Source organism: Bison bison, unplaced genomic scaffold (assembly GCF_000754665.1).
Source record: "Bison bison bison isolate TAMUID 2011002044 unplaced genomic scaffold, Bison_UMD1.0 scf7180017864180, whole genome shotgun sequence".
Taxonomy (NCBI): domain Eukaryota; kingdom Metazoa; phylum Chordata; class Mammalia; order Artiodactyla; family Bovidae; genus Bison; species Bison bison.
Genome location: NW_011494752.1, coordinates 950839 through 964483, shown reverse-complemented (window position 1 = coordinate 964483; position 13645 = coordinate 950839). Strand labels below are relative to the sequence as shown.

Here is a 13645-nt window from a genome sequence, read left to right as displayed (position 1 = left end):
CCACCTCCCACCCACCCCCAGCTCTAGGCACGAAGTTTCTCCTTGGAATCTGAACACAACCACTCTTCTGATCATGCCTGTGTGCCTTTCACTAACTGCCTTGTTCCACAACTCAAACTCCTACCCACCCTTTAAGGCCCACTTCAAGTGTCCCCTCCTCTAAAAAGGAGAGTTAGAGGCTCCCTCCTCTCCCACCGAGGAGCCCCGTTCTTGTCATGGCTCTTAGTACTCTGATCTGGAACCATTCGTCTGAGAACACAGGTATTGCCTCCACTAGACTGGGCACTTGCTAATTGTGGGCCAGGTCTGGTTCATCTGTATGTTCCTAGCAGAGCACCCAGCAGCTGGTAGGCCCTTACTATGGTGGGATGGGTGGATGGATGGATGGATGGATGGGTGACTGAGTTGAAGTCCACTGTTGGCCCTTACCTATAGGAAGGGCCTGTGAGCGAGATCTAGGGTGCTCAGGCCTCCTGCTGAACCGGAACGTAGTGGCCTCTGCCGTGCTGCCACAGTCCTCAATGCCATCCACTATCCTGGGATGGAGGCAGTGGTCATCAGTCCCGCGGGCAGAGAGTAAGGGCCAGAGCAGGGCAGAGCAGGCAGAGGGTGAAAGGGGCTGCAGCACCAGGGAGCTGGGGAGGAGCAGCCGTCACAGAGGGGTGGGGTTGCAAGCTGTGGTGGATCAGGAAGGGCGGGGTGGAGCACTGGCCAGAATGCTAGGGACAGAGCCCAGAGAAGGTTCTGGAAGCCAGCAGGGGTATAGGGAAGGCAGAGGAGGCTGGCATCTCACCGGGGACTGAGGTCCGGAGGTCCAAAGGTTCCCAGTGGGGGAATGAGAAGCTGGGGGGGCTTCCAGGCAGCAGAGCCCCTGGGGGGGCCATGAGGGGAGGGGCTGTGGCCCCGGCCAGCCAGGGCAGGGGAAGGGGCTGGGGACAGGGAAGGAGAGGAGACAAGGGCTGAGAAAGGGGGCAGCTCCTCCCCCAAGAGGCTGACCAGGGAGCCCCGGGGCCGCGCTGGACTGAGGTTGGGCAGCAGGATGGGTCGCCGGGGCCTGGGACCACCGCCAGGCTCGGCCCCAGCCTCGGCCTCTGTGACGGATGGCTGGGTCTTGTCTGAGGAGGAACCCAGGCTATCCGAGCGGGGCTGTGGGCAGAGGATGCAGCCGATGTCACAGGGCAATGGACAAGGGGCCCCTAAAGTAAGCAACAGCCTCCACTGGCATTGCCGCCCCCCATTGCCTCTCCCTTCACCCTGAAGCCGGGCAGTCAAAGAAAGGTGCACCCCCCCTGCACCACCGCCTCTGCGTGTGACTTCAACCCTACCCAGGAAGGATGCGTTACCTGGGAGAGGCGAGGGGACCGGGAAAAGCGGCAGAGGCCCTGCGGGGACACAAGGGGTTCTGGCTGACTCATACCTCCCCACTCCCCCAGGGCAGCACCTCCTAGTCCCGCCCATCAGAACAGTGGGGTTGGAGAATGTGAGGCCTTTTTGTGGAACTGAGTCAGAGATACCCCCAACTCCGACTCAGACAACTCCTGAGTGGCAACAGAAGTCTGAAAAGCAGTAAAAGACCAAGGTCTAGGGTGTAAACTACAGATTTGGCCCAGAGCCTAAACCAAAAATGGGCCCGGGAAACATTTGCTGAGTGGAGCAGAGGAAGCCCCAGGGGAGGAGACCAGTCCAAGGGGGGAGGGAATTGATGGAGGAGGAGCACACGGAGGGGATTGTTTTCAAAGTGGGGGTCCTTTGAGGAGTCTGGATTCAGCAGAAGGGGGACCAACAGGAGGTGTGTCAGTTGAGCTGGAAGTAGAGTTGGTGAGAGATGACCCATGGGGTTGGGTGATGGTCCATGGCGTAGGGTCAGTAGGTTGAAGATGTTAAGTATGGCGGGGCAATGGAAGGGGTGCCCAGGGTTGAGAGATGATGTTTTCAGGGTGGAAGGAATTCATGAGGCTCTCTCTGGGGCTAAGGGAGGGTCTACTTTGAAGGAGGTGACCTCGGAGGAGGTGGAGGCCATAGGGGTCTACATACGTTGGTCTCAGAGCCATGACGCAGGTTGAAGGTGAGGTCCCGGGGCAGGCCAGCCTGGAAGGCAGCTCCATACTCAGGATAGAGCCTCAGGACCTCAGCCAGCCCTTGGCTGCTCAGCTGCTGCAGGCCACAGTAGGTGAGTGCCTTCACGTCAGCACTGGTCTTCAGCACGCAGCTTGGAGCTGTGCCTGACCCAGGCTCGGGGATATCTGCCCCAATCAGGTCTCCTTTTCCTGTGGGTGAGGGATAGGGACAGTCAGCTAGGGCAGAGGATATTAGTGGATGTGAGAGATGGTCAGTGTGTTTGAAGGATGGTTGAAGGTGGGTCAGTCAATGGAATTGGAGGAAATAATCAATGGAGTTGGCAGGTCGGTGGAGAATGGCTGGTGAAGTTGGGAGACAGTCAGTTGGGGATGTCAGTAAGGCTGGAGGAATGATCCATGGAATTGGATGATCAATACAGAATGGCCAGAGGGGTCAGTTAAAGGGTAGTGGGTCAGTGGAGTTGAAAGTTGATGGAGAAGGGTCAGGGGAGTTGTGAGACAGTATGGTGGGAAAGTTGATTTGGGGGGACAGTCACTGGGGAAGGGTTGATGGGTTCAGGGATGGCCAATGGGATGAGGAAAGGGTCTGAGGGGAATGGTCAAAAAGGGATGGTGGTAGGTGCTGGGACTGAGAGAGCGTACTCCTTTGCCAGAACACCAGCTATCCAGTCCCTAGATTCCTGGCCCCTCGCATAGGCCTTTGGGAGAAGGTTCCAGGGTACGGAGAAGGTGGAGCTGGGATCCTCACCTAGGATGGCCAGCACCATGTTGTCACGGAGCACCTCCAGCGAGCCGGAGCAGACGTAGTAGTGCGCCTGCAGGGCATCCCCGCGGCGCAGCAGGTATTCGCCAGGAGCGCAGAATGAGGTCTTGATGTGCAGGGAGAGGGCCCGCAGACAGCCCCTGCTCGCTGCTCCAAACAGCGGCAGCTGCAGGATCTCCCGATTCAGGTGCATAGCAATATCAGCTCTCAGCTCGTCTGGGAAGTCACGCAGTAACTGCATAAGGAGCAAAGGTCATTCTGGCCATTTCCCCCGGCAGCAGCTACTTGAGCTCTATAGATGTGTTGAGCTATCTTCAAGGACAGAGCTCTAATTACCCATTTCTGACCTTCAGGGAGACCTCTGTGTGTCTCATCTCAGTTTGACCTCCCAACGCAAGTCATGGGGCAAAGACTAGATCTTCTATCTGTCCACTGCCCATGGCTACACACACTGGTCACACACACACACATCCTAGTTACTCAACCCCGCATATGCACGGACCATCCCTGGTGGGTCAGCCTTCAAGCCAGGAGACTAGAAGTCAGCTCTGCATAAATCCCTGTGGGCTCTAGACAAACCCTTTCCTCTCTCTAGGCCTCAGTGTCCCCATCTGTAAAACGCAGGGTTACACTAGAGCTTGGATGTTAGCAGTGACCTCTTGGGGGCCGAACTTAACGTTCATGGTTCTACCCTCATCTCCTGGAGCCCCTTGGCCACTCAGGCTTGCTGACCTCTCCCTTTTGTTCCACTCGCTTCCTTCAGGCTCCTCTTCCTCAGCCAACCTACTTCCTCAGCTCTCCTCTTAGTTTATACACTCTCCCTGCATCATAGCGACCAGCACCATGACTTTCCCCCCTTCCCTGTGAGTCTGGAGCCCTACCTCTGGGTCCAGACCTGTGTGTTCAACTACCCATGGGCAGCCTCCACCTGGGTCCCCCACAGGCATGACACCCTCATCATGGCCCAACCCTGACCTCTCAGTTTCACCCCTAAATCCAATCTTCCCTGGGTAATGCCTCCATCCTACCCTTTGGTCGAAGCCAGAAACCCGGGAATCCCTTTGAGCTTCTTTCCTGCAACCCGCTGATCACCAAGTCCCAAGACTCCTGCTCTCAGAAGTACCTCCTGGGGGACTTTCCTGGTGGTCCAGTGGATAGGACTCCATACTCTCAATGCAGGGGGCCAGGGCTTGAATCCCTGATGGGGGAACTAAGATCCCACACGCCACAACTAAGCCCGCAAGCACTCCTACGCCACCGCGACTTCAGAGCCCATGCGCTTCAAGTAGAGAATCCTGTGGACCACAACAAAGACCCAGTGCAGCCAAAATAAATAATGAAAAAAAAGACTTTCTGGATCTGCGGGTGACTCCTGAGCCTAAAAATGTGGTAGGACAAAATCTAAATCCAAGGCCATCCCTGAGTTGGGCCTGCCCCCTCCCAAGCCCCTCTCTCCACCCTCTGCCGCTCCTTCCTCTGCAGTGCTCACACACCCTTTCCTGAAAACTCGCTGAACTACTTTCAGTTCCCTGAACTTGTCCTGCTCTTTGGCGTCAGTAGTTCCAGACCTGTGTTCCTACTGCTCTTTCTGCCTGGAATGGCCTTCTGGTGGCAGGCCAGTTTCCTTCTTGTCCTTCACGATGTTCACTTTTCTGTGCCACCTCCCCTGACACTTCGAGTTTCAGACACAATGATGGCGCTGCCACCCACTCTCTCCAGTAGAGTCCCATTCACTGCGTAACTCTTTGTTTATCAGGCTGTCTCCCTCACCAGGCTGCTGTCTCCCTGAGGGTAAGGGCTGAGGGTAATCCAGGACTCCTGTGTCCAGCACAGAGGCTGGCCCAAGCAGATGCTCGACCATGGCATTAGCCACGTGTAAAGGAAAAGGGATGTGGACTCCGGTAGGTGTGTGTCCTTGTGAACATCATTTCGTTTCCCTGCAGTCCATTTGCTTCCATCTCAAACCCTGAGAGGCCTCGACCCCATTCCCAGCTCCTGCACCTCTACGCTGCAGGTACAGGGCGCCCCCCAGCCACTCACTACCTCGTTGGCGTCAATGCCGCTGTTGACCGCCCACGTGGTCTGGAAGTACTCGAGCATGCGCTGCTTGAGCGGCCGTGGTAGGCGGTGCACACGGATGAAGTCCTTGAGGTCCTTCATGCGGCTGTGGTAGAGCGAGCGGCGCGAGTACATGCGCTGGATGATGGCCGTCACGTTCCCGAATACCACGGCGTGCATCAGCGCTGTGGCGCGCAGCGGGCAGTCAGGGGTGGCCACCCCTCTGGCCTCCGCCCCTCCCCCGGCCCTCCACAGCGAGCCCGCTGCCCTGGACCAGTCTCTGGGCTCCTGGGGAGGGGCAGGAGAGCCAGAGGGCCCCTGAGTGCCTACCTGATGCCAGGTTCTGGGTTTGGGGCAGGGAATAGCAGGTGGTCCTGAGACGGGTCACACCTGATGCTTCTCTCATGCCCAACCCCATTAGGTCATGAACTTGGGCTTCCCATCCCTTTCGCAAGCAACCCTCCAGTTTGTGGCCGTTCCCCCCAAGGCCAGCATGTAGTAGGTGCTGAGCAAACATCTATGAACGAATGTCCTCCCAGTGTCTGGTCATGGGTGGACACCTTGCCTTCTCTGGGTCTCAGTTTCCCCATCTGCACGCTGGGCTTGGTAGGCCCCGCCTCACCGCCTATGAGCATGGTGCAGATGGAGAAGATCTTCTCGGCGTCAGTGTTGGCGCACACGTTGCCGAAGCCCACGCTCGTGAGGCTGCTCAGCGTGAAGTAGAGCGCGGCGATGTAGGCGCTGCGCCGCGACGGGCCGCCAGCTGAGCCGTTGACATAGGGCACTTCCAGCCGCTTGCCCAGCTCGTGCAACCAGCCTAGCGGGTGGAGGGATGCAAGGAGCCCCGGCTACCCGAGCAGTGGAGAATGGGGTTTCCCTGAGCTGTCTGCACTTGACCTTGGGTCAGGGGACTATTTACAGAGGTGAGGGGAGGTTTGCACAGGAAATGTGAGGAGCAGCTGGTGTCTGGGCCTCCCGGCCCTGAAGTGGTTACAGTTGCAATTCAAGGCTACCAGCTCCCTACACTGCAGACTGTTTAGGGGCCCCTTCCATTCTCTAAGAGTTTATAAGTACTTCCTGTGCACAAGGAGCTGGGACTTGATGGCCTATTTGATTGCATGTTTATTGGAGGGATGGAGGAATATGGGGTGGGGGCAGGGTCCTGATTGGGGTGGGGGTGTCAGCTTGGGGGCCTGCCTGGACAGGGCAGGAGAATGGGTAGTTGGTGAAAGCCTGGGGGTCAGTGGCTCACCGATGTCCCAGAGCAGGGGGTCGTTGGCCTCCATCTCCCGGCGCCCGATGACATACCAGACGCAGGCCATCCAGTGGGCAAGGAGCGCAAAGACCGACATGAGCAGCGTGAGCACCACGGCACTGCACTGCGAGTACCGCTCCAGCTTCTGCAGCAACCGCAGCAGCCGCAGCAACCTCACGGTCTTCAGCAGGTGCACCAGCGATGTCTGCAGAGTGGGCGCAGCAGGGGAGGCTGTCAGCAGGCCCCGCAACGTTCCCCCCTCCCCCAGGTGCCCTGGAGCTAGGGGAGGCTGCCTGAGGGAAAGGATCCTTGCTGTGCTGAGAAGGTGACCAGGAAATGCAAGGGGGACAGGATGATACTAAAACTAATCATGGGGACTTCCCTAGCGGCCCAGTGGTTAGGACTCTGCACTTCTACTGCAGGGAGCGAGAGGTCAATTCCTGGTCAGGGAACTAAGATTCAACAAGCCATGCAGTGCGGCGACCAATACAACAACAACACAACCCTAATAATGGCTAACAGCAAGTACTATGTGGGTCAGGCACTGGGCTAAATAACTGTAATCCTCGTAAAAACAGACAAACGTACGCCTTCAGTCCAATTTTCGTCACCATTCTCAGTGTGCAGATGAGTATACTAGGGTTCAGAGAGGCTGGTGACTTGCTCAAGGGCACAGACCAAGGAAATCATGGAGCTGGGATTCAAATCTGAGTTGACACCAGAGTCCATTTTGTGCTATACTGCCTCTTAGCACCTTGGCTGGTAAAAGGGCAAGTCAGAGGCAGGACATGGAGAAGGCAATGGCACCCCACGTCAGTACTCTTGCCTGGAAAATCCCAGGGATGGAGGAGCCTGGAAGGCTGCAGTCCACGGGGTTGTGAAGAGTCAGACACGACTGAGCGACTTCACTTTCACTTTTCACTTTCATGTATTGGAGAAGGAAATGGCGACCCACTCCAGTGTTCTTGCCTGGAGAATCCCAGGGACGGGGGAGCCTGGTGGGCTGCCATCTCTGGGGTCGCACAGAGTCAGACACGACTGAAGCGACTTAGCAGCAGCAGCAGCAGAGGCAGGACAACAGACATAATGATCTCTGGTCCTTGCTCAAAGCCCCCAGTGTCTTAAGTACAATCAGCTGTGGACAGGGGAAGGTTTAGGGACCTCATCCCTTATGGATCAGCTACAGCTGGGATGCTGAGAGAAGGAGAGCAGGGTACTTAGACTGTGAGGCCCCAGCCCTTACAGGGTTTGGTGGGAGTTGCTGAAGTTAGTCAGGGTCCTGTAAGGGTTAGCTGGTATTAACTATGACTGTTTTGGTTGTGTTTTGATAAGCCCTTCCAGTCTTGGACATGATACGCAGGTGGGAGCTTATGTTCTCACTGCTGTGGCTGGGGCAGCCTGGAGGCTAGGGCGGGGGCTCTGGGGTAGCACATGTGGAACTTTGTATGAAGGCCCCTCACTGTCCCTTCAGGGGCTTCCAGGAGCATCCCCCCTGGCCCTACACAGCTCCTGAGTCACATGCCATTTTCTCTAATTTTAGACAAAGGAGTTGGAAAGGAGGTGACTCTGATGGACCCTCTCCAGAGTTTAGGAGCTTCCCAGGGAGCTCAGTGGTAAAGTATCTGCCGACCAATGCAAGAGACTCAGGCTCAATCTCTGGGTCAGGAAGATCCCCTGGAGAAGGAAATGGGAAACCATTCTAGTATTCTTGCCTGGAGAATTCCATGGACAGAGGAACCTGGCAGGCTACAGTCCATGGGGTCTCAAAGAGGCAGACACAACTTAGCTACTGAACACGCACTTCAGGGTTTAATGCCTGCCCCTAGCTCTCAGAGCTCCTGACTCCAACCTTGAGTTCTTCAAGGCTTCCCCTTGTCACCTACCCCTGGGCCCTACTCCCTTGGGGCCCTCCTTTCCTCGTTGGACCAGGATGTCTCAGGCCTGGTTCCTTCAAGTCCATGGCTCTGCCAGTGCCTACTTAGCTTCCATCTTTGCTCTGCTTCCCTCTAGCCCCAGCATGGCTCCTCCTCCCTCCTTGTGCCAGGCCATCCACTCAGGTACACTGGTTTCCTGGGAAGCAGGGTGGCATGCTGGAAAGAATTCTAGACCGGGAGTCTAGGGACCTGGTTCTAGTCTCTTGTCTGCCATTGCTAGCTGTGTGACTTTCAACAAGCCACTCAACCTCTCTGAGCCTCTGCATCTACCTCTGAGAAAGAGAGATATGAGAATCTTCCCTGAAAGGTTACTGTGAGGCTCCTACGTGATGATGTGTGAAAGAACTTAGAAAACTGTAAAGTACTCCTGACGCTACCGGAGAAGGGGGGACTGCCTGGTGGGCACAAACCAGGTGGGGATGCACCCAGGGGAGAAGTGGGGAGCTCCACTTGGAAGGGCCAGAGCCTCAGGGCAGACACACCCACATGCACGTGTGTGGGAGCATGCACACACGTGTACACAGCCAGGAGAAGAGGCCCACAGCCCGTTGGCGGCTAGTTAAATCCGGCTGCGTGTAGGTGGTTTCCCGCTATAGCTGAGTGTGGCAGGCAGAGGAGCACACGGGGAGACTGCTCTCCACCTCCCCACTCAAGGAGGTCTGGGGACACAGGGTGGGACTCCCTCTCCCTGGACCATAGAAGACCTAGTATCTGCCGGCTGGGTGCAGAGCTGACCACTGAGGGCACCTCCAGGCAGTTCTGGGACTCTCTGCCTCCAAGTCCGCCCCGCAGCCTCTACCTCCTCATCTTGGCTTGCTACGTTCCCCCTAAATGTTCCCTCTCCTGTCTCCTGCCAGCTGGGGCCTATTCTGTCTAGGGTCTAGCTCAGCTCTCACCTCCTCCCTCGGGAACCCTTCCTAGACCACGCCAGCCTCTGACCAACTGCTATGCTTTGGCTTCCTCGCAACAGCCAGATTTCAGATCAGTTTTGTGGGAGCCTGTGTTCCAGCCTGGAATCCCAAGGTTGGTTAGTTCTGCGTCCAGCCCCTGTGCAGCACTACCCGGGCCCTGTCTTGCAGTCCATTCACCTCTTCTGCTTCTGCTGTCTCCACCAGCTTAGCTGCCGAGTAGCTGAATCCTTATCCCTCTCCTCCACAGTGACCATGCCTTACACAGTGCTTTGCAGACAGCTAAATGCTCATCCGTTGTTTGTTAAATAAAAATGTGAAAAGTGCCACTCATTTGGCTGCAGACCAATGCCGCCTTGGTAGCCCTAGTTAGATTTTCATTTGTCTCAGCTTCCCTCAGAGACTGTGAGCTGAACTCCCCAAGAAGGCAGATGCTCTTGGATCCTTCTTGGTTTCTAGTGCTGGGCTCTGCCCATCACAGATGCCTGGCAAATATTCGCTGATGACTGAGTCTGGGACTGAGGTGGGTCCCTTAATGGGAGATGCTGTGTTGAAGTTGCCAGGCTAGGCTGCAAGGCAGGACAGGGTTCACTCACCACGGTGATGTTGAAGACGTAAAGCAGGTCAAAAGGTAGAGCAGCAATAAGGTCAACAAAGAACCAGGTGGCCAGATAGTGGAGGCCAATGGAACGCGGAGCAGAGACCACCTGGCCAGACTGGGACACATAGGTGGTGCGGAAGTTCAGGATGATATCTGGGGATGCAAGAAGCTGTTACTAAGGGTCCTTGGCCAAGGTACCTTGGGTAAGACTCAGAATAGTGTTGGAGGCAGGGATGGGGATGATAGATTGGGCTTCAGACTGGTTCTTAAAAGAGGAGAGGTCTAAAGGCTGAAGGCTCCAAGAATCAGGGGTAGGGTTCATGGACCATGAGGACATAAAGACCCAGAAATGGGTGGGCTCTAAATATCTGGATCTGGCAAGCCCAGGATGAAACGAGGCTTGGGTGAGTGGGTCCCTCCAGCCCACCCACCAGGGTACGTGGGGCAGAGGGTCTAACCCAGGATGAAGAGCATCTCCACGGCGATGTCGCTGACAAGGGTGTGTCGGGACGTGATGGGGGTATCATCATCACCCGAGAAGCAGACGTTGTAGGGGACAGTGACCGCAACATAGAAGGTGGCAAGGAGGATGAGGCCATCCCAGACGGCTTTGGGGACGCTGTAGTGGAGGAGGAGGCAGCGGGACCCCCCCACGGAGGCCACCTTGTATTCGGGCACTGATGGCTTTGGCTCAAACACGTTCTAAGAGGAGAGGGGTGGTGGTTGGGGACACTTGGGGGAAAGAGGAGCCAAAGCTGGGGGAGGGACAGGTAAGGAATGGGGGAAGGGGTGGAGTGGGCACTGCAAGCACAACCACAAGAGGATGTAGAACGTGCAGGAGATGGGGTTTGGCAGCTGCCACCTGACACTTCCTTCCTCTGCTAACTTACTGCTCTTTGGAATCACTCACATTTTGTGTGTGTGTATGTGTGTGTGCGAAAGGTTTCTAAGGTTTGACCTTTACCCTTCTTGAGAAGGTGATTATGACCAGTCAGACAATGCCCTAGCTTGAGGGGTCACTAGCTTCTCCCTCAAGATCCTCTTGGGTTCTAGGGATGCAGTGGAGGATAAGTATATCCCAGGGGCAAGGGGAGGCTGGCATGGCATACCCCATTCCCTGTTGCCATAACAGTCTGCTCAGGTTGGAGACCCATGGATTCATCAGGGTCCTAGGAATGGTACACAGGGTCAGATGTCAGACCCCAATGGGGGCTTTCACCCTGGGACCACTAACGTGGTTTCATACCCCCCACGAGGTAACCCTAAGACCCAAAGGTGGGTGATGTAATTGCTGCTACAGCCCCACCTTTGTGGCATCATCAGAGCAGGGTAATGTCAATCACAAGGAAGCAAGGAAGAGGGGGATGAAAGGAGACGTGGGGGAACACAGGATAGAGCAGAGAGCCATATGTGAGGAACGGCATACAAAGGAACAAGCCACTGGAGGAAGATTGGACAGACAGGGAAACAGGGACACAGTAGCAAGGGTGCCTCAGAAACATGTCTGGGAGATGCTGGGGTGGAGATTGGACTCACATTGGTTTTCATGCCTCCCTGGCCCCGGCGGCCAAAGTGGCCGGTCAGTCGGTGTAGGACAGTACGGCTCTGCCTCCTGGCAGATCGAAGTCTTGAGCTGGCTCCCCTCCTGCCAAGGGAGTTTTCTGTTGGGAAGAAGGGTACGGCAATAAGTGGGGGCACATCCATGAGGCTGAGTAGGGAAAGGGCTTGGGTGCCCTTGGGCAAGGGCTTCTGACCATTCACGCCATCTCCCCAGAGTTGCAGCCTTGAGGTTACCATGATTACTATCGCCATGGCCTCCTGGGGGGCCAAGTCCTGGGCCTCCGCTCTGAGTGATGTCCTTGAAGGAGAAGAGGAAAAGTACGACCTCCCCCATCTCATTCTTGATGGGCATCATGTCCAGGAGGCACCAAAATGCTGAGCCTGCAGGTGTGGAGAGGTAAGAGGAGGAGGGTGAGCAGCCCATGGCATCTCCTTCTCTCTCATCCCTCTTTGTTCCTGGGCATAATCAAAGGGCTTGGCCAAGGATTAGAGCTGGAAAGCCCAGAGATTTTGTCAGCCGTCGCCTTCACCTTCCTGATGGGAAAACTATGGCTCAGAGAGGGTCAGGGATACATTCAGTGCCACACGATCAGCTTGTGGCAGTGTGGGGACCAGCAACCAGGTTTCCGCTGTCCCAAGTGGACTCTGGGTAAGGTCTGGGGTCTGGGCAGGACGGCAGGGCAGGCGGATCCCCTCACCATCCTTTCGGTAGAAGCAGATTTCAGCGCGGTGCTCCTGATGGCCCTCCAGAGCCTTGTGCAGCCTCTGCAGGGCTGGCTCACTGGTCTCTGGACCGTACAGGAAGCGGCAGCTGCAGGTTTTCTGCATGACCTCGGTGCGGCCGTAGCCTGTGAGCTCGCAGAAGCCGTCGGAACAGTAGACAATGGGAAAGACCCGTGGGCCCTGTGCGTTAGCCAGCAGGAAGTTGCTGTCTGTGGGAAGAAGGGGTTAAGGTCAGGCCAAGGCCAAGAGGGGAGCTCAGATTCCAGGTGAGCCATACCTCCCCCAAGCTGAGGTCAGAGATCCTAGAGACAGGAGCTTCCCAGGTTTCCATGGGATTCCTGGATCCCCTTTGGGATATCCTGAAATGAGAGTAAGAAGAGATAGAGCAAAAGGACCAGGACTTAAGGGTGGCCTGGAACTGGAACAGGGTAGTCTAGGGGGTTGGAAAAGGAACTCCAAGAGGTCATGACTTCTGCCTTGAAGCTGATGAGCTGTTACTGTAGGCAGCAGCACAGCATGGTGAGTGAGAGCATGGGCTCCAGCACCCTATCCCTACCACTTGCTGACTGTATAACTTTGAACAAGTTAATGAACTCCTCTGGGCCTCAGCTTCCTTATCTGAAAAGTGAGGGATTATATATCTTCCTCAAAATGTTTGGTGTGAGTTACATGGGTTACCTGGGAAGAGCAAATCCTGGCACATAGTAAGTGCTACACTGAGAAGGTGAAATGATGCCCCACATTTGCCCAGCTTTCAAAGCACAATCCATAGCTGCTATCCTGGATAAGGCAGAGATTCTGGCATTATCACACCCATTTTACTGATAGGAAACCAAAAAGCAGAGGTTATCCAAACTCACAGAGTTTATTATCCAGTCTCCTTTGTGGAGGGAGGAAGACAGTGATGAATAGCATCCTCATTCCCTGCCTTCCAGGAAAAGTCCTCTTTTTAGCATCCCTTAGCTAAGTTCAGGGGGTCTATCCCAGTTCTCAAAGTTTGACAGGCTTGAGCAATGAAGTTGTGGCTCCAGCAAACCCAGCAACAGAACCTGAGCTGGCTCCCCTCCAGTCCCACTGGGTGGGAGGCCTCAGGGGGGCTCGGTAGGCCATCTAGGGATCGTCTCAGCTGAAGGAAGGGATCTGAGAAGAATCAGTCCTGGGGTGCTAGGAGGGGTGAATGTCTGGGGATGGAGCAGCTGATGAGGATACTGAAGGTGCCTGGGAGGTGCTGGGCCCTGGGCAAGCAGCCTCCTTCTTCCATCCCAGGTCCGTTGCCCGGGTGACAGGCACTATGGAAACAAGGGAGGTGTGTGTGGGGGCAGGGTGGGGAGGAGGGTAGGGCCCCGGCGGCTGTTTCCTCCCTCAGGTACCGCTCCCCCTACCTTCCAGATCTCAGCCGGGGTGTCCGAATCGGGCAAGGGGAGATGGTTCAGTTCCAAAGTAGGAAAAGGGAATGGCGGGAGAAGAGGAGGGGGAAGGAGGGTGGTGGCTGTCCAAGGTGCTGAACCTGGAACTCAAGCTCGGTTGGGAGGGCCCGCAGTTCTCTCCCTTACATAGACCACCCCCTGCCTTCCTGCCATACCTCCCCCAGACAGGGACGCGCTACAGTTTGGGGGTGCCTGACCTTAATCCAAGCTGGGTCCTGCAAAAGTCTGACCTTTTTTATGTCTTTCTCTTTTATTTTTTTCTGGGGGAAGGAGATGCTGCAGTCGGGGAGCAGACCCCAAAGCACCTGGCCACTTCTTCTCACCTCCGCGTCTTGGAT

The 13645-nt window shown here is 56.0% G+C and overlaps 1 protein-coding gene across 1 annotated transcript in view; it reads right to left on the bottom strand.

Moving 5' to 3' along the window:
- The window catches only part of KCNH4 (potassium voltage-gated channel, subfamily H (eag-related), member 4), a 16084-nt gene that overhangs the window by 1944 nt on the left and 495 nt on the right, over positions 1-13645 (bottom strand). The window contains exons 2-14 of the mRNA XM_010843106.1: positions 11856-12089; positions 11392-11538; positions 11134-11258; positions 10056-10299; positions 9593-9750; positions 6152-6359; positions 5522-5716; positions 4885-5084; positions 2827-3076; positions 2035-2267; positions 1344-1382; positions 794-1146; positions 430-536 (exon numbers count right to left, since the gene is read on the bottom strand). Of these exons, the coding sequence (XP_010841408.1) occupies positions 430-536; positions 794-1146; positions 1344-1382; positions 2035-2267; positions 2827-3076; positions 4885-5084; positions 5522-5716; positions 6152-6359; positions 9593-9750; positions 10056-10299; positions 11134-11258; positions 11392-11538; positions 11856-12089 (2493 nt within the window). The remainder of the gene's footprint in view (positions 1-429; positions 537-793; positions 1147-1343; positions 1383-2034; positions 2268-2826; positions 3077-4884; positions 5085-5521; positions 5717-6151; positions 6360-9592; positions 9751-10055; positions 10300-11133; positions 11259-11391; positions 11539-11855; positions 12090-13645) is intronic.